This window comes from Corylus avellana, chromosome 6 (assembly GCF_965113065.1).
Source record: "Corylus avellana chromosome 6, dhCorAvel1.hap1.2, whole genome shotgun sequence".
Lineage (NCBI taxonomy): Eukaryota > Viridiplantae > Streptophyta > Magnoliopsida > Fagales > Betulaceae > Corylus > Corylus avellana.
This window is the reverse complement of record NC_142495.1, coordinates 20,831,716-20,856,035: the sequence shown is the minus strand read 5'-3', so window position 1 is coordinate 20,856,035 and position 24,320 is coordinate 20,831,716. Positions and strand designations below refer to the sequence as shown.

The window sequence follows — 24,320 nt, the reverse complement described above, 5'->3', positions numbered from 1 at the left end:
TTAGCGAGATATCCTCCCGTCCAAAATGGACCGGAGAAATCATGGTGTGTGCCTAATCACGTAAGAATTGGAAAAAAAAAAAAAGAAAAAAAGAAAAAAAAAATCACGTAAGAATTGCCTTGGAAAAAACCAAATAGTCAAAAGGAGGTGGAAAAAGGTTTAAACCATGGAAGACAACTCTAGCAAATTATTGGAGGTTCAAACCATGGAAGACTAACTTCCTACCTGCACCATTTACTTTCAAATCTAGCGGGTGTTTTTGAAGAGAACCCACTTCATCTCATTCCACGCTCCCATGTCTAAAACCCTTCTCTCTCGCATCAAACCCCTTCACAACCCCAAACCCACTTCGTCTTCTTCTTCACCCTTTCTCTTCAGGCCCTCTATCAAACTACTCCAAGACACCATCCGAATCCTCGAAACCCATGACCAATGGGACCAGTCCCTCGAAACCCACTTCTCCGAATCCCAAGTCCTTGTTTCGGACATTGCCCATCACGTTTTAGACCGAATACACGATGTAGAATTGGGTTTGAAGTTCTTCGATTGGGCCTCAAAGCGGCCGTATGGTTGTTCGCTTGATGGGTCTGCGTATTCTTCGCTTTTGAAGCTTTTGGCGAGGTTTAAAATTTTTTCGGAGATTGAATTGGTGTTGAAGAGTATGAAACTCGAAGAACTAAAGCCGACCCGTGAAGCATTGAGCGCTTTAATTCACGCCTATGCGGATTCTGGGTCGGTAGGTAAGGCTCTTGAATTTTATAATATGGTAGGTGAAATGCATAATTGCGTTCCGGGTGTTTTCGCGTGTAATTCTTTGCTTAGTGTCCTTGTGAAGCATCGGCGAACTGAAATCGCTTGCCGGGTGTATGATGAAATGCTTGAGAATTCCTGTGTAGATGATTATAGTACTTGCATTATGGTTGGGAGTTTGTGTAAGGAAGGGAAGGTCAAGGAAGGTTGGAAGTTGATTGAAGATAGGTGGGGGGAGGGTTGCGTGCCAAATGTTGTGTTTTATAATACGCTCATTGATGGGTATTGCAAGAGAGGTGATGTTGAAAGTGCCAATGGGCTTTTTAAGGAGTTGAAATTGAAAGGGTTCTTGCCTACATTGGAGACTTACGGGGCCATGATAAATGGATTTTGCAAGGGAGGGAAATTTGAAGTGATTGATCGACTTTTGGTAGAAATGAAAGAGAGGGGTTTGAATGTCAGTGTTCAAGTATATAATACTATAATTGATGCTCAGTATAAGCATGGTTGTGCAGTTGGAGTGGTGGAGACGATTAGAAGGATGATTGAGAGTGGTTGTGAGCCGGATATTATAACCTATAATACTTTGATTAATGGTTCATGCAGGGAGGGGAAGGTTAAGGAAGCTGATAAATTTCTGGAGGAGGCAAGGAAAAGGGGACTAATGCCAAACAAGTTTAGTTATACTCCTCTTATACATGCTTATTGCAGACAAGGGGAATACTTCAGGGCCTCAGATTTGCTTATAAAGATGATGGAAGGAGGGCACAAACCTGATTTGGTTTCTTATGGAGCTCTCATCCATGGACTCATTGTTGCAGGGGAAGTTGATGTTGCATTAACAATGCGAGACAAAATGATGGAAAGGGGAGTATTACCTGATGCTGGCATTTACAATGTCTTGATGAGTGGACTCTGCAAGAAAGGCAGGCTTCCTGCTGCCAAGCTGCTGCTTGCTGAGATGCTTGACCAAAATTTGCAACCTGATGGATTCGTTTATGCCACTTTGGTGGACGGGTTCATCAGAAATGATGAAATTGAGGAGGCAAAGAAACTCTTTGAGTTCGCCATTGAAAAGGATATAGACCCTGGTGTTGTGGGGTACAATGCCATGATTAAAGGTTTCTGCAAATTTGGAATGATGAAGGATGCATTGTCATGTATCCTTAGAATGAGGAAAGGGGGTCATGCTCCAGATGTCTATACCTATACCACACTTATTGATGGGTACGTAAAGCAGCATGACTTGGATGGTGCACTGAAGATATTTGGGCTGATGGTGAAAGAGAGGTGCAAGCCAAATGTGGTCACATACACCTCCCTCATAAATGGGTTTTGCATCAAGGGAGATTTCGATAGAGCTGAAGAAACTTTCAGAGAGATGCAATCTTGTGGTTTGGAGCCTAATGTTGTCACATACAGTATATTTATTGGGAGCTTTTGTAAAGCGTGTAAACTTGCAAAAGCGGCCTCCTTTTTTGAGCTGATGCTGCTGAGCAAGTGCATTCCTAATGATGTTATCTTTCATTATCTTGTAAATGGGTTTGCAAATACTGCACTCAGTGCAGTTTCTAAGGAAAGCAATAGGGTTCAGGAGAATGAGAAGTCTATGTTTCTGGATTTTTTTGGAAAGATGACATCAGATGGATGGGTGCAAATAACTGCAGTATATAATTCTATTATCATTTGCCTTTGCCAACATGGGATGGTTAAAACTGCTTTGCAGTTGCATGATAAGATGATCAGTAAGGGGTTCCTTCTAGATTCTGTTTCTTTTGCTGCCCTGCTACATGGTATTTGCTTGGAAGGAAGATCAAATGAATGGAATGACATTATCTCCTGTAATTTGAATGAAAATGAGCTCCAAACTGCTGCCAATTACTTGGACAAATTAAACCAATACCTACCCCAAGGAAGGGCTTCTGAGGCTTCACATATCATACAGGCCTTGATTGAGGACTACAAGTCTAATGACTCACAAGAGGAAGTTCCAAAGCCTTGATGATGTAGGGAAGTGGTAAAATTTGAAATACCTCATCTCCGTCTTTTAAACATACAAGGAAATCACCTTTGGTTTGGCCTGACAAGTGTGTTGGACTACACACCTTCTGGACATCTGATTGATGAACCTATTGTAAATAGATGCCCTTGACGATCCATCTAAATTGACAAGACTGTATTCTAAAATCTTGACAGGTAATTTCTTAATGTAATCTGCATCTAGTTTTAAGAGTTTGGGGATGGCTGCTTTTGATATTGGATTAACCTCAGTTTATGGTGTTAGTGCAGGCAGTTTGGAGCTATTCAAGGACTTGTAAATCATATACTTGTATTTTACTTGTCTTGTTCTATCGAGGCAGTAACCTTAATGTATCAAAGCAAATCTTTATGTTAACAAGATATTGAAGCAAGCTTGACTTCACTTTGGAGGTATGTACAACTATTTTGTTTATTATATAATACATTTTCAATTGTTCAACTATTTTGTTTATTATATAATATATTTTTAATTGTAATATTGTGTATAATGTGGTCATTCATGTTGTGGTGCTGAGAAGGATGTTGTAACGCCCCGCCTGGATAAAGACATTATTTGTACTATCCAAGTGTCGCTACTATTATTCCTAATAAACAACACAACGGAAATTATGCTATATATTTTTTTGAAACCATTTTGAAACACCAGAGCACTATAAATAGCATAACTTTCATTCATATTGAAATTTATATACAACTTAGTTCAATATACACCTCAATATTGTTCCCGATTTTTAAAAACTATACGATAACAAAATCGGCACATAGGCTCACTAAACTTAAACCTCAAGTCTTCACAAGATATTCCCTCATTTCGAGCCTCCCAAAAGTCATGACCCCACAGCTCTACAGGTCATACTGGTCGTACCCTTTTAGTTCGTCAGCCTTTGGCGCAACGATATAAAATTTACAATTTTACAGGTGAAACTTATGTGTCCATGGCTTAGCATGTAAAAACCTCCAATAGCATTTGTGTGTAATGTGAGCCATTTTTGTCTGATACAAATCCTCTCTCTTTTTATAGACCCAAACACTAATGCAACCCTATTTTACTCCATAAGCTAGAGTACATCTTTTTCTGGAAAATTTAAGTATAAGTGCTTTTGAGGTGAACACCAATGTAGATTTAAAAAGAGAGAGAGACTTATGTGTCAATTGCACATAATTTATAAGTACTGGGGGGGTTCGCCAGACACCAAAACACATCTGCGTACATACTAATATCATTCAATACAATTGGTAGCAGATAATATAAGGCTATGTACTTAAATAAAAGATTCTCTGTAAATTCAAACTCGTAAATATACATTTTTAATTCAGAACATAATTCATTTAAACCCGCTTAGCCTTATCATCTTTTACATGTTTTATTCTTGAATTAAGTTGATTTTTCTCATGAACAAGCACCAGACTGACACCATGGGAAAATCAGCCACACTGTGACTGAGCACCAGAACCATGCCACTCGTGACCCCTCAAAACCATGACCAAGCACTAGATTGACACTGCATGTGACTTTCACTTGACTGAGCAACATGATTGACGCAATGGGTGATTTTTGCATGACTGTGCACCAAACCGATACCATAGAGAAATCGACTACAACATGACCAAGCACCATATTGACACCATGTGTGATCCAATCTTATAATCTTTTATCTTTGATTTCACATAAGCTTTTTCCATCCCAAAACTGGTCTTACTTTCTTTGTCTCAAAATTATTTTTTTTTCTCCCTTTAAATTCCTTTCCTTCAACAATTTGTAAGCCATGTTTTCAACATAATTTAGAGTAAATAAAATATGCGTCAGGCTCATGTCACTATAAAACTATGCATGCATTTTATTTACTTGCATATACATGGTACAACAATTCATGATAAAACATTTGAATATTGCTGGTAAGGGGTTTTACTTGCATTCTTTTTATCGTTTCGCTTACTCCTCATGATGACTGAGGAAATTTTATCCTAACGTCAGTTCAGGTTATCCACAATATCCAATTTTTATCTTTATTTATTTGATTAATTTATTTATTGGCTCATTTATTTAGTTATTATAGTAAATTTTCTAGTATTCTAACTTTCTGGTTTTCTCTCCCAAAAATCCAAGAAATTTAATATCCCTCTTCCCCACTCAGTCAAAATAAACCTCTCAACAAAATCACATCTAGAAAAATGCTCAACAACACTTCACCCCCAATTGGTCCTTCCAAAAATCACAACAAATCTCTCAATACATTATATATTCGACTGTACACCCAGAAAAAGCACCCAACAAAGTCAACTCCAAAACTTCAACCCCATTACACAATCCATTCAAAACTACAAAACATTCCACATCTGAAATTAAAGAATAAAACTACTCAACTTTTAGCAAATAAACACCCACTTGGCTCCTCCAAAATCACCCCAATCGGCAATCACCATTCCAATTTGTAGTCCAATTTTGCTTCTTTTTTTTTTTTTTTTTTTTTTTTTTTTAAATTTTTAAAATTTTTTTTTTTTAATTTTATTTAATTTTTCCCAATGAAGCACCCATTCAACCAAAAAAAAAAAAGTTCTCAAGTCCCCAATAAAATCATAACCCACTGAAATCCCTATAAAGAGAGCAGCAACCCACCACCAATTTTCAAACCAATAAATTGAACATAAAAGAACTCACATTTGACGGAAATTATAGCCCCAATCTGGCCAGCTGCTTCTCTCTCTCTCTCTCTCGCTCTCTCTTTTAATCTGAACATTTTATCAAAAACCCCTTCTTTTCCTAAAGTACCAAAATTGCTCCTCATTTCCTTTTGATCTATTTTTTTTTCTCCTTTTTTTTTTATCATTAGTTATTATTTACCCTTTATCAAATCTAAAATAACTTAACTCCCAAGAATCTCCCTTTCTCCAAAAAAATTCCCTAATATCTTAAAATCTCTTCGTAACAAAATTCAGACCTAAATAAATTCCTTAATAATAAGATCAAAGCCTGAACACTAAATTCCACCAACCAAAATTTATTTCCATAAATATCCATGTATTTCTTAAATTCCTCCAAAATTATTACTTTGTCCATAAAATATTATAATTTGGCCGAAATCTCAAAATTAGAACCTCTTTATTTAGGGATTAAAATTCCGGGTGGTACAGGTGTGGTCCTTGAAGTGTGGCTCTTTGCTAGTTTCATAGAGCATTAGAATGATTCTTACTTTTTATTTTTCTAGTTCTTTGACTAGTGACATGTTTGCCAAATAATTAGAATGTATACAAAATGCAATGCATGTGATTTGCATAAGTAAATTATTGAATAGATTAATAATGATAATTGGGTAATTCAATGGAGAAAAATGAAAGAGAAGGTTCTCTAATCTCTATATGTAATAATAGGATGACTATTAAGCAATTGAACATGTTTAATGTCCCTTTTGACATTGAACATGGTAGACTTCTAAAAATGGGCTTATTATCAAGGTATTGTTAACAGTCTGAGAACTTCATTACATTATTAAGAGGATCTTTAAGATGAAAGAAGAGATCTGGTATTGTTCATGCAAAGGATGCTCCTGTTGAGGCTCACATGGAATTTTCTGGAAGTGCCATTCTGTGGAACGTGAGCTTTGCTAGAGCAGCTTAGGATTAGGAGGCGGATGCTTTTATCTCGTTCTATAGGTTGTTGTGTTTAGTAAGAATGAGATGGGAAGGGAAACATAGGCTATCATGGGTCCCTTCCAAAAGAGGGTTTTTTGGTTTTAAATCCGTCTACAATGTTATGGGTTGCCTTGATGGTTTCTGTTTCCCTTTGAAAGAGTCTTTGGAGGACTGAAGTTCTGTTGAGGGTGGCCTTTTTTGTGTGAGGCCCTAGGGAAGATCCTTAACATGGATAATCTCCGGAAGCGGTACGTCGTTGTGGTTGTTGGTATGTTATGTGCAAAAAGAATCAGGAGTTTGTGGACCACCTTCTTCTGCTTTGTGAGTTTGCTTGTGCCATTTGGAATGTCTTCTTCAAACGATTCAAGTTGTCTTGGTTTATGTCTAGACGAGTAGTTGATTTGTTTGCTTGTTGGTGGACTGTCAGCAACACTCGGAGTGTTGTAGCATGGAAGATGATGCCTTTGTGCCTTTTGTGGTGTTTTTTGAGGGAAAAGAATGATAGGCGTTTTGAGGATGACGAGAGGACCTTGGAGGAGTTGAAAGCTTTATTCTTTAACAATTTCTATTTTTCGACAGCTGCTTATGTTTCTCCTTTAGTGATTAATTATCATGTTTTTCTTGTTCTTTTTGTCCACACTTCTTGTGTACTTGGAGGCGTCTTATGCGTTTAATTATATCTCGATTAATTATTAAAAAAAAAAAAAAAAAAAAAAAGGGAGAAAAAGAAAGAAAGATGGGATCAAAGAGTTTTTACAAAACAATATGTTCTTAAATCAGCTAGTGTTTTTGAGGGATTGGCTTGAAGATGTTGAAGAAAATCCGTAGAATTGTTCAACTCTTACTTGCTGAGGGATTTGCTTGGAAAGCTTAGGTAGCAGCTATGATGCACAGGATTTGTGGGACTCTTGGATGACAACAATATTGCTGTCATTACCATTGTAGAAATGGGTAGTGTGGTAAAACTTCTCTTGCTCAACTTGTCTATGCAGATGACAGGATAGGTACATATCTCAAAATTAGATTTTGGGTTTCTGTCACATACATTTTTTTATTTAAACCAGATTTTCAAAGAGAGGATACTATCTCAGAATAATCATGTTATCAACTTTTTCTCCTAGGATCAACTACAAACCCATGTTGTAGATATTTTGGCTTGTAAGATATTTTTACTTGTTTTCGTTTACTTATCAAAAATAGATTTTAACTTGTTTTAGATGATATATGGACTGATAACATCTAGAATAGCAGCAACTTGAAATCATTTTTAGGTTGAGGGGGCAAGGGAAGTAGGCTTTTGGTGACTGGTCAAGTCTCAAAGATTTAGGATGTTATGGGTGCAAAGTCTCCCTATCATCTACTGTTTTTATTTTTCTGTCTCTCTTTCATCTGACATGTTTTGATGATAATGAGTCTTGGTCATTGTTTGAATTTTGTAGTTAAAGAAGGTGGTTTGACGGCCGGTGCGCACGAAGATGTAGAAGAATATGGAACATAAATTTTAAGAAAGTAACGAAGGCTTACCTTTGGTGGGTTAAACAAATGGGATGGGAGGTCTTTTACACACGAAGATGTAGAAGAATATGGAACAGAAATTTTAAGAAAGTAACGAAGGCTTACCTTTGGTGGGTTAAACAAATGGGATGGGAGGTCTTTTACAGTGCACTGTTGATGTTCAAGAATGGAGAAGGATCATGAAGGAACCAGATGAAGAATCAAATTCCAAATCTAAAAGCCACACAATTTTTTCCTGCTCGTGAATTGAGTTATGATCATTTATCTTTTAATCTGAAGCAATGCTTTGAATACAGAAGGCTTATGTATTTGATAATAGTGAACTGATCAACTTAGGGATGGCAGAAGCCTTTATTGAGCCTAATGAGAACAAGAGGACAGAAGCTATAGGAAGCAGATACTTAGATGATTTGCTAAAGAGTCATGGACTTACACTTGTATCTTTTCCACCTATGAAACATATGCTATTTTATGGTTGGGCTACCTTTAAATGTTGAACTCGAGATGGACCTCGAGGTAAATGCGGCTATTTGGCATAATGATATCGATTCGTTTGATGTTTGAGGACTTATTGGGAGATTAGATTGACTGCTTATGGTACTTAGTACTTGTAAGTGATGTTGTAGACTTAAAAGTTTTGAGGCATGCTTGTACAGTTGTACATTAAGGTTTAGTTTGGATCTTTTGTAACGATGCTATGCATAGTATAATTTCAGTTAATGTGATGGTTTTTGGTAGATGCTTTGGTTGTAATAATTAATGCCAATAGAATGATAGAAAATTCATATGTTTTCGCTGTTTAGTATTCTCTTTTGATGAGTAAAGACTCCTGAGTCTTATTCCTTGTAAATGGGACTATGAGGCAATCCGTGAAGTTAATTACTAGTTATTTAATTTCTTGGGCCGTTACAATATACCTCCATGGTTCCTTATACTTGGATTGAGCTAGAAAGCCTAGAATTGTCAACCAAATGGAAAAATGTGAGAAGATATGGCACTTTTTTTTGGACTTCCATTTGAATATACTGATTAGGTTTTCCTTTAAGAGAGGAAGAATAAAATAAACTTAGCCATGGTACATGACCCATAATTTGTAAAAGTATTGCATTAAATACATTGTGTTGGATTCATGTTGATATTTTACTTTTATTCTTACAATGATTCTGCATATAATAAGTAAATAACAAGAAGAAATAACTAATACTTATTCTTACAGTTAGTCATCTGCACTTGTCAGATCAAGAACAATATTAAAATTTAATGTATAATTTTTATATTTCAATGAACAAAATTTCTGTCCTGCTTTCATTATCATTGAAAAAGCGTATAACAAAAAATAAAATAAACTCGAATATCCTTCTAGGCATATGCCTATGTAGGGATTGAGCTCCTAGTGGAATACATAAGATATTGCACTAGGTGCAATACTTTTCTCTTGGCCATTCATTTTGAATAAACGGCTCAGATTACGACAGCACATGATAAAAAAGAAAAAGAAGCAGTGGATGAATGGTTGCTTTGGTGGCCGAACAATCCATTTTGGTCAAATGAGTGAAGTCTAGTTTCGCTATAGGAGTATCGGTTCCCTCACCCCTTATGGAATTATTTGATGGTGGTTTGCCTACCATCAAAAGGATGCGATTTTGGCCACCCCATATGATCGGTTTGAGGTGGCTGAACCACCCCAAAGATCAAAGGGTTGGGTGGTTCTGCTACCCCCAATAGCAACTCAAATAGCTTAATCAATCCCATATGCAGTAATGTATATTTATGCATGTTCATATGCATACCAGAGAGAGAGAGAGAGAGAGAGAGTAGGCTTAGGAATTGTATACAAAAATCAAAAGCGGTGCTCATCCGTACGACTGTTGATGGGATCTTTCTCTTTTCCTTTTTCAACGGTCAGAATTTTGGTATGCGTATGAATACAATCGCTATAACCTGTAGCAATACAAGAAGTGAATTCATGCCAATTTCGTCAATATTTCAAGCAATGTTCAAAGACCTTTAAAAAGCACTTGTATATTGGGTTTTCAGTTGGCTTTCTATATTTGTCGATACAATGGCCATAACCTATAGTAATACAAGTTCTGAACTCAGGCGAATCTCGTCGGTTTTTCGAGCAATGTTCAAAGACCTTTAAAAAGCACTTGTATATTGGGTCTTCAGCTGGCTTTCTATGTTTGTCGATACAATGGCCATAACCTATAGTAATACAAGTTCTGAACTCAGGCGAATCTCGTCGGTTTTTTGAGCAATGTTCGAAGATCTTTTGACAGCAAATTTGCATTGGATCGTCAAGAATATTGCTGTCTGCAGAGAGGTAAAGGAGGCTAGATGGAAGTGAAAAGTGAAGGAGAGAGGGAGAGGGAAAGGGAGAGGGAGATGGAGAGGGAGCGTTAATGGCTTGCACCACAAGCAAACCTAACACCATTGCCATAACCAAACGTTTGCTCATACGATTTTCATTCATATATTGTCTCTTCGATCCAATAGTCCAACAGAGTCTAAACCCTTATCAAGCACATGTTGTTGGGGGTTCTTATACAAGAAATTATTCAAAATAAATAGTTTTTATTTGAGTAAAGAGTTGTTTTAGAATGATCTTCACTTATTTATTTATTTTCAAAATTGTGCCCCTTGATTTGGTTCATGACTTTTCACAAAGGATATCACGTAATTATGTGGTGACTTTTGAAACATGCATGGATTGATGAAGATGTAATATAAAAATGAATAACCCAATCCTTGCAGTATATTGGCATGAAAAGAATGATATAAAGAGGCATGATGAATATCACTAGTAATGACCCCATTCTGAAAGAAGCATGAAAAGACACAATATAATGCTACAAATTACCTATACAAGTAACTATTCAAAAGGTACTTATAAATAATATAAAAAAAAATATATATATAAAATGGCATCTTTACATCTAATAATATGTGAAATATATATATATATTCTTTCTTTTTGAACAACAGAAACTCCTATTTATAATAATTTATAGTTCCTTATTTGTTCAAAAATACATGAACCATAATCAATTCTTTTATAATTTTATTTTGAAAACTGTTGGCCAAAAGTGTTGTTAGAACAGTTTTCAAGTATTGAATACCAAATCGTCATGCTTGAAAATGAAAATGTAAGCATACAAGTGAAGAGCTTGCTAGTCCTTACTTGCGGGAGATAACTTCAATACTTAAGTTAGATTCGCATTTATGAATATAAATTGAGTGCAAGAGTTTAGAGTTTTGAGCTAAGGGCCAAAAGTCTTGTAACACACAAGATAGTAATTAAAATAATTATTACAATTAAATTAAGGGTTAAGTACTGAAAACCCCCTTAGGGTTTGAAGTCTTTATTTTTTGCCCTTTAGGTTTTTATTTTTATCATAGGAAGTACATGTAGTTTTCATAAAAATGGAAATGGTACCTCCGTTAAAATTCCGTTTAAAACTTAACAGAATACCACGTCAGTACTAATCACATTGTGTCATGTGTCCTACAATTAATTTTTTGATTTTTTGATTTAAAAAATATATATATTTTTTTTTCAAAAAAGAAAGAAAGAAAAAAAATTAAAAATTTTGGCAGTGGCTATGGCCATTTGGAGGGTGGCTGGCCACCCACTTTGGCCATGGGGTGACCGGGCCACCCCCATTTGGCCAGTTTGGGGGTGGCGAGCCACCCCACTGCCCAAAACCACCCCCAGTGGACATCACTTGTAAATTGTCCATCAAGCTTCCAACTACCGGAATACGCGATTTCAGAAAATTTATAGTCAACTCCTTCGGAGGAGTTACCACTAGCAGAGGGAAAATCCGTAAGTGGAAAGGCTTTGGGGTGTATAAGGACCTCCAAGGCTAAAAGTGCATGGGCACAGAATTCAGCAAGTTTTGTTCCAGTTTCTTGCCCGCCTGCAGGGCGTTTTCATGTGATTATAGCTATGGAGAAAAATCAAAAAATTGACGACATATTGTAGCACACCCACAGGACCAGAGCAAGTAATGTACTTCAAATATGCACCATCATCGATGTTGTCAAGCTAAAGCTGTTTTACTCTTAATAGTGTTGCATCAAATAATGCTTGTGCTCAGCCACTAAGAGGAAAGGGTGGGGGAGATAATGGGTAGGAATTGATCTAGCCATTGTGCCTGGGATACAATTATAAAGAGGGAGACAACAAAGAAAAGAAAAAGAGAAAAAAAAGCACCACCAGCTGGTTCTATGTCCCTTTTCTCCATGGCTGACATGCGAGAGACAGATTATCAGAAGTCACATAAAAGACAAATTACCGGTGGATTTGGGGGTGGTTTCGGTCACCCTTTTGAGCTCTTTGGGGTGGCCAAGCCATCCCCATTCGGCTGTGGGGGTGGCGAGCCACCCCCAAACCGGCCCAATCGGGGTGGCCGACCCACCCCCAACTCCCAAATTTTTTTATTTTTTTATTTTTTAAATTTAATATTTTTATTTTTTTTTAAAAATAAAATAATTAATTATAGGATATGTGACACAATGTGATTGGTGCTGACGTAGTGTTCCGTTAAGTTTTGGATAGAATTTTAACGGAAGTACCATTTTTGTTTTTATGAAAACTACAAGTTCCTCCTGTTGTGATAGAAATGAAAACCTAAGGGTCAAAAAATAAAAACTTCAGTATTTAACCCTTAAATTAAATTAAATTATTTGAGCAATGGGAATCAATAAAGTAGAAGAAATACTTTGAAATTTTTAGCAAAAGTCTAGTTTCTAAGCCATGGGTTCGAACTGGGAAGGTTCCAATTCGAACGAGCCTTTGAAATACACAGTGATGAGCTTTCTAGAAAGGTCTGTCCTAAGTGCGTTCCATTTAGGTTCAAACAGAGTGTTCTAGTAAGTTCAATTCCATTCTCATTCGAAATAAGTTCGAACTAGGTGTTCCAGAATGCCCAATCCCAAATGTGTTCCAAGTTGGTTTGAATCGGGTGTGTTTTTTGTCAAGCCAAGAGGTCCATTCCAAATTGGTTCGAACTAGAGGATTTTCGAGAGGTGTGTTCCAATTCAAATCAAACTAGGGCTTAACCGAGTGTTCAGTTCAAACCGATATAATTCAAACTAGAATTGTATCGATTCAAATTGGAGTGTAACCAAGGGTTTAGTTCGATCGGGATTTTACAGATTTGAATTGCGTGTGTTTTCTGGAGAATTTATGAGAGTTTTATGAAAGGGCTCAAACTGGGCATTTTTTCAGATCGACTGGGGAAGGCCAATTGTCGACTATAAACTTAATTCACTTATTCTCTCTCTCCTCACGCCACTCTCCTTTTTTTTTTCCTACCTCTGCTAGGGTTTTTGTAACGCTCTAGTGAAATCAATTAACTATTAATTGACTCTATGATTTGTTTTTTAACCTTATTTCATGGAGAACAAGACTCAAATATCTCATTCTCTTTGAAGAGAATCTATAGCGGAAGACTTTGAATAAGGGACATCGCTAGTAATAATTTAAAATCATAATCAAAACAACTAAAGTGAAACTTAAAGCATTATAACATAGATAGACTTTTAAGTACCAAGGTTAAAGACTAGTCATCAAAATATACTATAGATAACTCGGAACCATTTTGAATGAAATTAAAGGTTACACTTAATCAAATGCAACATAAAGATAATCTCGAGTATTTCCTGACGAATAGTACCACCGGCGTCCCATATTGACTTGAGCCATACGGGATCCAAGACCTAAAAAATGACTTTGATTAAGTCCTTCACCACCACTAGATGGTTCTCCGAATCTATCTCATGCTAAACTAATTATAATAGCACAAATATACATAATGGAGGGAAAAGAATACCAGGGTAAGTTAGACAATTTAGTGAGTAAAAATGCACATGACGTACATGTTATTAGATGATGAATTCAGTTGGTTATAAATCACATGTAGTATTATGAAGTGGCAGTTTATCATGAAAGCAATATAGATATAGTATATGCTGTAGTATGAGAATTATGTTATAGTTCAAATCATATGGTTTACTTGAGATATTACCTCTTCTCAATAGAGTTGGTGCTATCCTAAGAGATCTGTAATACAATACTGGTGTCTTGGCTAATGTATATGGATGCCCCGATCACGAAACAACCATTGGATCCAAGGCCCATATAAACATACACCCATATTTGACCATAAAGTTAAGTTGTATAGTAAGCATATGGTTGTTGTCCTGTACGTACCAATATACTATGTCATGGAATGCAATTAGTCTTATTCGTCTTTTACATGCATGCTCTTACAAATCTCATCATGCTCATTATCTTGCTTAATCAGCACACGTTTTCATAAAATAGAGTTCATAGTAAATAAGAAATGCATTTCATGAGAATTGTAAAGATGCATGTTTGGTACACATAAAATAGTTGTACAATGCGGGAAAAGTAACAACAAATATTCATGTGAGTTTGTACTCACCCGGGTCATGTAGTTTCTCCACAAATTCATCCGAGATTTCCACACACTCGTAATCTGTGAAAAGACCTATCATTAGTGCTAGATCTGAGCTTAAACGAGTTATAGACCTAAAATGTTTAAAACAGAGTCCCTGCTTGACCATCAAACGTTCGGTCAGAATGGCTCGAACGTTCGGCCAGAGAGATGTGAACGTTTGATGCTGGGCAGGAAACTCATTTCGAACCAAACAATTTTTTGATCACTTCTAAAGAAGTTCCGAGGACATAATAAGATTCCTAACATACTCCTAGCCCAAAATAACATCTCAATGTAGAAGAAAATACATCCAACGAGAATGAAATGTTAATCTACATTTAAACTAAGATCAAAACCTAAAGCAACAATAAAAGCCCAAATCTAACAACCAAACTATGGAAAACAGTTAACCAGCCTAACAACTAGGTAAATAACTAGCCAAGTTAAGAAGGTTACTTCTCTAGAAGCAAGACCTCCAAGAAAACTCTCATTCTTCTTAAAAAACTCACAAACACTCACAAGTAGAGTTTCTCTAGGGCTCATAGTGTGAAATGGGGTCTACGAGGATAAGGGAGAGGGGTATTTATAGGTTGGAAAAGCTGAAGGAGCTGTTATGACAGTCATGCAGGTGAGCGAACTTTCGGTGGTCCTCTTGCGAATGTTCAGTGTACTATTGAACAATAGTTCCAAGGTTGTAGGTTGAACGTTTGGTTATTACCAAGTGGTTTAAAATTTGGTTAACGAACGTTTGGTGGTCTACCTACGAACGTTGGGTGTACTATTACCCAATGGTTCTAGGGTTATAGAGCGAGTGTTTGGTGGTCCACCCTGTGAACGTTCAGCCAGAACTAGAAAGTTCAAAAATCTTACCAATGAACCCTACTGAACCGGGCAATCTCGCTAACCCTCCAACTAAAATAAACACAGTCTAGTAATTACTTGAGGCACTACATGTTTGAGCTAAGTTGGAGGATTGATCAAGAGGAAGTTTTTAAAGCTAAATCTAAAACTGATTCATGGTGTTAAAGACTCCATTTTCACTTACCGAAATGAGATAAATTCATGACTCGTGTCCATCAGGTATCTGGCAAGAAGAGAAGTGTGTACAGAGTTTAATGTGAATGCTGGGAAACTTTGTAAACTACTGCATTCTCTCCTTGCTCTATGTTTAATATCTCTCTCTCTCTCTCTCTCTCTCTTTGTTATTCGTTTCCTTGATTGGGTGGGTGAGCGATCATTATTCTGATCAATTGCTACAAAGTTCAGAGAATGTTCTTGCAGATGCAACACTGTATTGACAACCATGCTTTTTTTTTTTAATGGAAATGTATTTTTTATAGTCACAATGTTAAAATTTGTAAAACAAAGCCAAAGGACAACTACAGATAAAACTCAAATTTCCTACCAAAATAATTGCATTTATAAAACTTGGCTCAATATCCTACCAATTGATGCAACATATATAAATGTTTAAACATGATTCCAAATAAAAATGCATTATTAGTGTAATATGTAAATCATAAAGAATTCTGCAATATTTTAGTATATCTGAATAGAAGAGAGTAAGTCATAAGCTGGATCCACAAATGTACCACATCCAAACAATTATGAACAGAAAGAGATCCTAGTATAACTTATAAACCCAAATAGCCGAATACTGTTAGAAGTCACTCGTATATTTTTTGTGTGTTACACTAAGAAAGAGGTAATTTTTAAAATCACAATTTAACATTTATTTATAAACCTACCCAACTCCCAAAAAATTTTATAAGGGATCCTAAGCCCTTACGTATAAGAGACACGAGTCACTATTATATAAGCTTATTGTAAAAAAATATTTATTTCTACGTCCCAGAACGTAGGAAACTTCTGTTAATTTCTTAAAAAGGAAAAGAAGATGTAACGAACCGGAGTAGTCCGGTCCAGTGTCTTTTTTAAACTGGGCCACTCAACTTTCTCGCCGGTCCATCATTCCTTACTGTGTACAAAGTACAATCTGAAGAAACCCTAACGATAAAATTCGCTTTCGATTCGTCTCCTTCAGATTGATCAGCCTATACGTACACGAATCTATATATAAGTCTGAATTCAAAAATGGTGGTTTTGGCAGTTAAACCGTTGTTTACCATTCTAGTGGTCTCTCTTGCTCTCCTGCTCGCTGTCGTTTTGCTTTGGCCTCCTTCTCCGTTCTTTCAGAGCTCGCTTCCTTCCAATTCACCATTGTAAGTGTTCAATTTCCTTTTATTTTCTGTTCATTTTTTGAACAAAAAAAAAGCTGGGAGATTTTTTTTCCCTGCTTGGTTTGGTCAACTAGAAAGTGTGGGAAAATGGAGGAAAACAAGATTCCAGATTCAGATTTGAACTGCTGTTGAAGTTAATTCTGCTTTATTTCTTTGGGTTCACCAATCTATGTATGATTTTTCCCCCTTTTTGGAGGTTTTTTCTGCTCTGTTTGGTTAGTGAGAAAAATGCAGGACAGGGAAGGAAAGGATGGGGAGACTTGAGTCTTTTTATATATATTAGGAATTGGAATGCCAGAGAACATAATTACACGCCAACTTTGTTCATAACTCAGTTAATTGGATAAATATTTTGTTTCTCGGACACAAATTTTTCCGAACTTTCTTTTTCTCGATGTCCTGTTTTTTTTCTGAGAAAGTATGGGAGAAAAAATAAATTGGAGTATTGGGATCTGAGACATTTCCCTATTAGTTGACGGGAATTTGTCAATGTCTGGAGAGCAAAAAATAGAGTAGCGCGCATAAGATTAAAATTTATTTATTTATTTTTTTTCTCATTTTTGTTTTGGAGGTTGAACTTTTGCTTTTTGTGGGTATTATTTCTGATATATGAATTTTTTGCATGCAGAGGGAAATCGGACATATGGAGTATCCGGAGGATCGTTGAATGGAGACCTTGCAAGTGGTGGCTACAAGGAGATCTAAATGGTAAGTGGGGCTTTAAGTATAGTTTCCTTTATTATTGACAATTCTTCTGGATCTTTCTGATAAATATTGGATTTGCTAGGTAGCCTGGGTTAAAATTATTTGGAATGTTGGATTCATTTATGAAATATGGAGCATAATTTTTTAAGAATCAAGAGGAAGCAAATAATTTACATAAAGAAGGTAAAAGGACACTTTTAGTCTATAATTGTTCTGAACATCTTTGAGTTTTGAAGATTATTGAGGACAGATTTAAGATGTTTTGGTTATGTAAAATTTTATGGCATAATTCAAGATTTTTAACGTCTTTTATTATGTTTTGGGATAGATATAGAATTTGGGTTGGGGGAGAAATTCCACGCGGTGTTTTTTTTTGTTTTTGTTTTTGTTTTTATATTCTGAGTCAATCTTAATTGGCGTTCATTGCAGACAATTGCATTGGTTTTTTGTTGAAATGCTGCAGTTCTGCCAGTGAAGAGTAATGGATATATTCGAGTGGATTGCTATGGTGGCCTCAATCAGATGCGAAGAGATGTGAGTGCTTAGATGAACTTTGTAATTGAAACTTTCAGATCTATGTGAAAAAAAATGCTGAATTTTAATTCCTGCTCTGGTAACAACGGGATGTTATTTATGTTGAGTGCAGCTGTGTGATGGTGTTGGTATTGCCCGTCTTTTAAATGCAACCCTGGTTTTGCCAAAGTTTGAAGTGGCTGCATATTGGAATGAATCGAGGTAATTCTTGTTTATGTTTGTCAATTAGAATGGGATTGGTTTGAGCTCTAGAAGATTTGTTTTTTGTGCTGGCAAGAATTTGTTTGCAGTCAGGAGAAACTAACAGTATATGAGCATGATGTCTCACCTTAGATCATAGTGAAGAAATGAATCAGGGTAATTTGTGGTCTGCTTTTTTGTTTGGTTTTATGTTTTATACATATCTTATATAATTTATTTTTCATTTGCCCATTAACTAGTTATGGAAAGCTAGTTATTTTTTTCCTAAAAAAAATTATTTTCCTTCAAAATCGACCTTCAGACTTCTCATTTGTTAAAATATTAACTAGTTTACAAAAAGGCTAACAAGATTCCTATGGAGTAACTTCATCATTCATATTATGGTCGTTCTCTCTAATTTACAGTAATTTAACTTGAAAAACTGAACTGAATTCCTCTTTTATTCTATGTTCATAATCTTTAAAGTTCTTGTATTTCTACGATACCATGCCATACAGGCTAAAAGGTTTCTACAAGCATTTTCAAGAGTTTTGTTTTTTGAGGTAATATCCTTGTCTAACCATTTAGCTTCACTTCAGTGGCTTTGCAGATGTATTTGATGTCGAATACTTCATTCAACAGATGAATGGCTTTATTAAGGTTGTACAAGAGTTGCCGCCAGAGATTGCATCAAAAGAGCCTTTTCGAGTAGATTGTAGCAAACGCAAAGGCCAATTTGATTACGTTGAAAGTGTTCTTCCATCTTTATTGGAACATCACTATATTTCATTTACACCAGCAATGAGCCAAAGAAGAGACAGGTACGCCGTTGTATTTCTGTACTTGTTGCTTAGTGAATGACACTAGGAGCTTATTGCTATGAATGAGAAATGTCTCCCTTTTTGACAAGGTTGATTATTGGAGAGATTAATAGCTACTATTTTTTTGATGAAGGGTTCAACTGTCAAAATGCAATATGAAGTTCAGTTATAATAATGTGTCAATTTGAGGAGCTGGCAGCAATCTTAAGATTGGGCCTTGTGATTTTTATGGTTTACTCCTGAACACTTACTTTCTACATCTTGTAGGTATCCTCAGCATGCCAAAGCTGCCCTTTGTCAAGCTTGTTACAATGCATTACGCCTCACTAGATCCTTGGAGAAGAAAGCCTCTGAGCTTCTAGAAGCCATACCCAAACCCTTTCTCTCACTTCACCTTCGCTTTGAACCTGACATGGTAGCCTACAGCCAATGTGAATACTCTGGTATTTCTTCTGCCTCTATGAACGCTGTTGAGGCGGCACGGGGAGATAGAAAACCATGGACTGGAGAGTTAGCCCGCATTTGGAGAAAACGGGGGAAATGCCCTCTTACCCCTAATGAGACAGCCTTCATACTTCAGGCACTTCAGATACCAACAAACACAAATATATATCTGGCAGCTGGGGATGGTCTGATGGAACTTGAAGGTTTAACTTCTCTTTATACCAATGTAGTTACCAAGTCTAGCCTCCTTAACGGTGAGGATTTCACAAGCATGCATGGGAACACAAAAGCTGCATTGGATTATTATGTGTCTATTAACAGTGATTCTTATGTGGCAACATATTTTGGAAATATGGATAAGATGGTTGCAGCAATGCGAGCTTTCAAGGGGTTGTACAAAACTCTCCTTTTAAGCAGAAGAGCTTTTGCAGAGTTCACTTCGCAGGGTTTTAGAGGGAAAGATTTGATGCAAGCCCTATGGAAGGCACATAGAGATGATTATGCAATGGGGAGAGGATCTGCTTTGCCCGACTGCTTTTGCGAGTTTAAATTGTGATTTTAGATTTCAGAGGTCTCTCTTTCCAATTTGTGATTTTTTTATTTTATTTTTTTTCATTTTCTGTACGTGATATTATTTAAAAAGAACTCTTTTAAAAATGTAACGTTTTTATACAATTTACTGATTTAGGTCTTCTGGGGAAGGTCTTGTGGGTAGGATTAAGATGTTCCCCCTAACAACTTGTTTTTACAAGGTATACTGCCTATAGCTTCTGTCCTCTTGTTCTCATTATGCTCAATAAAGGCTTCTGCCATACATAAGTTGATCAGTTCACTATTATCAAATACATAAGCCTTGTGTATTCAAAGCATTGCTTCAGATTAAAAGATAAATGATCATAACTCAATTCACGAGCAGGAAAAAATTGTGTGGTTTTTAGATTTGGAATTTGATTCTTCATCTACTTCATTGATCCTTCTCCATTCTTGAACATCAACAGTGCTCTGTAAAAGACCTCCCATACCATTTGTTTAACCCACCAAAGGTAAGCCTACGTTACTTTCTTAAAATTTCTGTTCCATATTCTTCTACATCTTTGTGTGCACTGGCCGTCAAACCACCTTCTTTAACTAAATTCAAACAATGACCAAGACTCATTATCATCAAAACATGTCAGATGAAAGAGACTCAGAAAAATAAAAAGGGTAGATGATAGGGAGACTTTGCACCCATAACATCCTAAATCTTTGAGACTTGACTAGTCACCAAAAGCCTACTTCCCTTGCACCCTCAACTTAAAAATGATTTCAAGTTGCTTCTATTCTAGATGTTATCCGTCCATATATCATCTAAAACAAGTTAAAATCTATTTTTGATAAGTAAACGAAAACAAGTAAAAATATCTTACAAGCCAAAATATCTACAACACGGGTTTGTAGTTGATCCTAGGAGAAAAAGTTGATAACATATGATTATTCTGAGATAGTATCATCTCTTTGAAAATCTGGTTTAAATAAAAAATGTCTGACAGAAACCCAAAATCGATTTTTGAGATATGTAGCGATCCTGTCATCTGCATAGACAAGTTGAGCAAGAGAAGTTTTACCACACTTCCTGTTTCTACAATGGGAATGACAGCAATACCGTTGTCATCCAAGAGTCCCACAAATCCTGTGCATCATAGCTGCTACCTAAGCTTTCCAAGCAAATCCCTCAGCAAGTAAGAGTTGAACAATTCTACGGATTTTCTTCTACATCTTCAAGCCAATCCCTCAAAAACACTAGCTGATTTAAGTACATGTTGTTTTGTAAAAACTCTCTGATCTCCCCTTGTCTGCAATAAGCATGTATAAGAGGAGTATAACTAAACTTGTTTGGCATTAGTCCCCTTTTCCTTGCCTCCTCCAGAAATTTATCAGCTTCCTTAACCTTCCCCTCCCTACATGAACCATTGATCAAAGTATAATAGTATATAATATCCGGCTCACAACCACTCACAATCATCCTTCTAATCGTCTCCACCACTTCAACTGCACAACCATGCTTATACTGAGCATCAATTGTAGTATTATATACTTGAACACTGACATTCAAACCCCTCTCTTTCATTTCTACCAAAATTTGATCAAGCGCTTCAAATTTCCCTCCCTTGCAAAATCCATTTATCATCAAATTTCCCTCCCTTACAAATACAAACACTTCATCCATAAAATCCAAGATGCTCATCATAGCCCTTTGATCTTTACTAGTGTTTAAGATCCGCTTCTTCATTTCTCGATGTCTTATACACCTTATTACCTCTCATCATATTTGCCAGCTCCTGTATTGAACAAGAAGTGCTTCGCTCCATCTTATCTGCAAGTAACTCAATATGCTCCGATAAACCTAACCCCAATAGACGATTCCTCAACATGTCAATCGTAGAAGTATATGGTGGCATTCCTTCATCAATCATCATTTCAAAGTATTTACATGCCTCCTCCAGTTTACCTTTCTTCTTGCACAAACCATGAACCATGACAGCATATGTTGAAACGGAAGGATAAAATCCTCTCTCCCCCATTCTTTCCCAAACTTCAGTTGCCCTATCAAATCTTCCTACTCTGATCAGTAATTTGAGCACCATGTTATAGGTATGCCCATCCGGAATGCAGTCATCCTTCTCCATCCTAGAAATCAACCCAAGAGCCCTATTCACCTCACAATGATCACAATGGTAAGCTAGGATGGCATTGTAACTCCAATCTTCGGGTCTAACTCCCCTCTCAATCATCTCGTCTAAAAGTTGGTAAGCCTCATCCAACCTTTCATTTTTACAAAGTTTCTTGATAATACAATTGTAAGTATAAACATTAGGCAAAAGATCATATCTCCTCATTCTATCAAGCACACTAAAAGCTGAATGCATATCATTTGCTTCACAATATGTGCGGATGAAAATCGAGTAAGTACAAGCATCAGGGTCAACTCCATTAGACGGCATCTCCTGAAACATCCTGTATGCTTCATCCACATCCCCACCTTTGCACAAAGCCTCCAACAAACTATTATAGGCTAACACATCTACATTACATTTTCGTTCGAGCATTTCGTCGAACAATTTAAGCGCCTCCTTTGACTCACCGATATCCCCCCACCCTCTCATCAAAATGCTATAAGTTTTTGCATTCGGGACGAACCCACTCTTAACTTCATCAAAAAATTGCTGGGCATGCCTCACGTGCTTCCTTTTGCATAACACATATAAAAGCTGATCAAGATCATGAACTCCCGGCTTGATGCCAAACTCAACCATTCTATTGAAAGCTCGAACTGCATCTTCCGGGAGATTAGCTCTACTATAAGCTCTAAATACAATCCAGAAAATTTGTGGGCGAATCTCGCAACAATAAGAATCTCTCATTTCTATAAGAAAATCCCATAATATAGCAAACTGCTTACTACTTCCCAAGATATCAACCAAAATCTGATAGCTCTCATCACTATGCTCAAAACCCGGAATCCTTTTAGCCCAAAGAAAGAACCTGTGAGCTGAGAACCCCAGATTGTTGCACCTCTTCAAGACCTGCTCGACCAAACTTGTGGATATTTGTGTCGACAACGTGTTGAGAGAAAGTTCTAAGTCGTGATGGGGGTTCCGGTGGTCGCTGAGTATACGAGAGATCTCGTTGACAAGGTCTGGTAATGGTCGGTCTGAGAGCTGTGAGGCGTGAGAAGAGAAAGGTTGGAGATTTTGGGGTTTAGGTTGCAGAAGAAAGTGGAAGAGAGAGCACAAGGTTTTGGGTTTACAGGAAAGAGACCTTATGGCCATTTTAGGCTAACAAGCTGTTTGTGTTCTAAAGTGTCGTAGTTGGTACTTGGGAGGCTCCTCTTCAACTGACATATAAAGTGTTCATTTCCGAACATTTTGTTTTCTTCTTTTGCTTTTTATTTTTGTTTTTTCTTTATCTCATTTGATTAATGTGGCTGCTTTATACGTTCTTTTAGGCTTTTTTTTTTTTTTAAAAAAAAAAATTTATTTTTTAAATTTTTATTATTAATTTTTTTTTTTTAATAAAGCATCTAAGAATTAATGAGTAAGGGTGAAAAGACGGTTACTAAATTTTGTTAACCGCCTCTGCTAGGCGGATAACCGTTAGCCGGCAATTAGCGGTTAATAAACATATAACCGCCCGTTATAATCCTTTTTTTCAAAGGTGGGCATTTGGGCTAATTTTCAGTTTTGAGATTTTTTTTATTTTTTATTTATTTATTTTTATACACCACATTGAGCCAAATTACTTCAAAGGGAGCCTATATTGAAAAATCTAAAATATTTGACCCCAAATTTACATTAATTTACATTTACTTGTACTTAAAAAAAGTTCTTCAATGTAAATCATAACTTGTTAAGAATACAAGTTATACTAATAGAAAAAAAAAAGAAAAAAAAAATGCAAGTATATACACTTGCAAAACGACGTCGTTTTAGGGCGCATAATATGGATTAAAAATAGATACGGAGCTGGAGCTTCTAACTATGACAAATGCGCTAACTATGGATATGATGCTGGAAATAGACCAATTTTATATCATCCTTCAATTCGAATTAGCAAAAGCAATGTCTCTTATGTGTAAAACTACGTCGTTTTTTCAAAATTGGTTAAAAAAAATGGTTCAAAAATGATAGAATAATGGTTCAAAATATTGTTGTTATTATTGTTCAAAATTTGTTATTCTTGTTCAAAAAATGGTTAAAATATATTATAATAAAAAATTGGTATTATATATGTATAATTTTAATTTATAGCATATATGGACTTATAACATACATTAAAACTAAGTCTCTAGGTACTTAATTAATAATTATTGCATTAGTATGAATTTTTATAATATGTCATGTTATATATGTATAATTTGTTATTATATAAAGATATGATTTAATGATTAATTGATCATGTGATATAATCAAATATATTATAATGATAATGCATTAATACTTTAATTGTGGTTATAT

General features: G+C 36.1%; 3 protein-coding genes across 5 annotated transcripts; 2 read left to right on the top strand and 1 right to left on the bottom strand.

Moving 5' to 3' along the window:
* The first annotated feature begins 163 nt into the window (after positions 1-163).
* LOC132188827 (Pentatricopeptide repeat (PPR) superfamily protein) lies at positions 164-8,496 on the top strand. Of its 2 annotated transcripts, none has more exons than XM_059603384.2 (3): positions 164-2,946; positions 3,040-3,180; positions 7,860-8,496. In XM_059603384.2, exon 1 carries the CDS (start codon positions 296-298, stop codon positions 2,750-2,752), a length of 2,457 nt encoding a protein of 818 aa, XP_059459367.1. In that variant the 5' UTR covers positions 164-295; the 3' UTR covers positions 2,753-2,946; positions 3,040-3,180; positions 7,860-8,496. The 2 variants fall into 2 exon arrangements, with proteins under 2 accessions (XP_059459367.1, XP_059459369.1); XM_059603386.2 differs by having other exon boundaries at positions 3,035-3,180.
* A 7,886-nt stretch (positions 8,497-16,382) lies between these two features.
* LOC132186217 (O-fucosyltransferase family protein) lies at positions 16,383-20,610 on the top strand. Of its 2 annotated transcripts, XM_059600077.2 has the most exons (6): positions 16,383-16,624; positions 17,271-17,350; positions 17,811-17,881; positions 17,994-18,082; positions 18,661-18,882; positions 19,150-20,610. In XM_059600077.2, the coding sequence occupies exons 1-6, from the start codon at positions 16,497-16,499 to the stop codon at positions 19,880-19,882; spliced, it is 1,323 nt and encodes a 440-aa protein (XP_059456060.2). In that variant the 5' UTR covers positions 16,383-16,496; the 3' UTR covers positions 19,883-20,610. The 2 variants fall into 2 exon arrangements, with proteins under 2 accessions (XP_059456060.2, XP_088373892.1); XM_088517766.1 differs by lacking the exon at positions 16,383-16,624 and having other exon boundaries at positions 17,777-17,881; positions 19,150-20,609.
* A 126-nt stretch (positions 20,611-20,736) lies between these two features.
* Positions 20,737-23,272, bottom strand: LOC132186216 (Pentatricopeptide repeat (PPR) superfamily protein). Its single transcript, XM_059600076.2, has one exon. It carries the CDS (start codon positions 23,133-23,135, stop codon positions 21,570-21,572), a length of 1,566 nt encoding a protein of 521 aa, XP_059456059.2. The 5' UTR covers positions 23,136-23,272; the 3' UTR covers positions 20,737-21,569.
* Between the last annotated feature and the right edge of the window lie 1,048 nt (positions 23,273-24,320).

What these genes read in the sequence shown, in the direction of transcription:
- LOC132186216 (XM_059600076.2), bottom strand. Translation starts at nt 23,135, where the DNA reads ATGGCCATAAGGTCTCTTTCCTGTAAACCCAAAACCTTGTGCTCTCTC.
- LOC132188827 (XM_059603384.2), top strand. Translation starts at nt 296, where the DNA reads ATGTCTAAAACCCTTCTCTCTCGCATCAAACCCCTTCACAACCCCAAA.
- LOC132186217 (XM_059600077.2), top strand. Translation starts at nt 16,497, where the DNA reads ATGGTGGTTTTGGCAGTTAAACCGTTGTTTACCATTCTAGTGGTCTCT. An exon ending in CTTCCTTCCAATTCACCATT is followed by an intron (nt 16,625 to 17,270) that starts GTAAGTGTTCAA and finishes TTTTGCATGCAG; the next exon opens with AGGGAAATCGGACATATGGA. An exon ending in GCTACAAGGAGATCTAAATG is followed by an intron (nt 17,351 to 17,810) that starts GTAAGTGGGGCT and finishes GAAATGCTGCAG; the next exon opens with TTCTGCCAGTGAAGAGTAAT.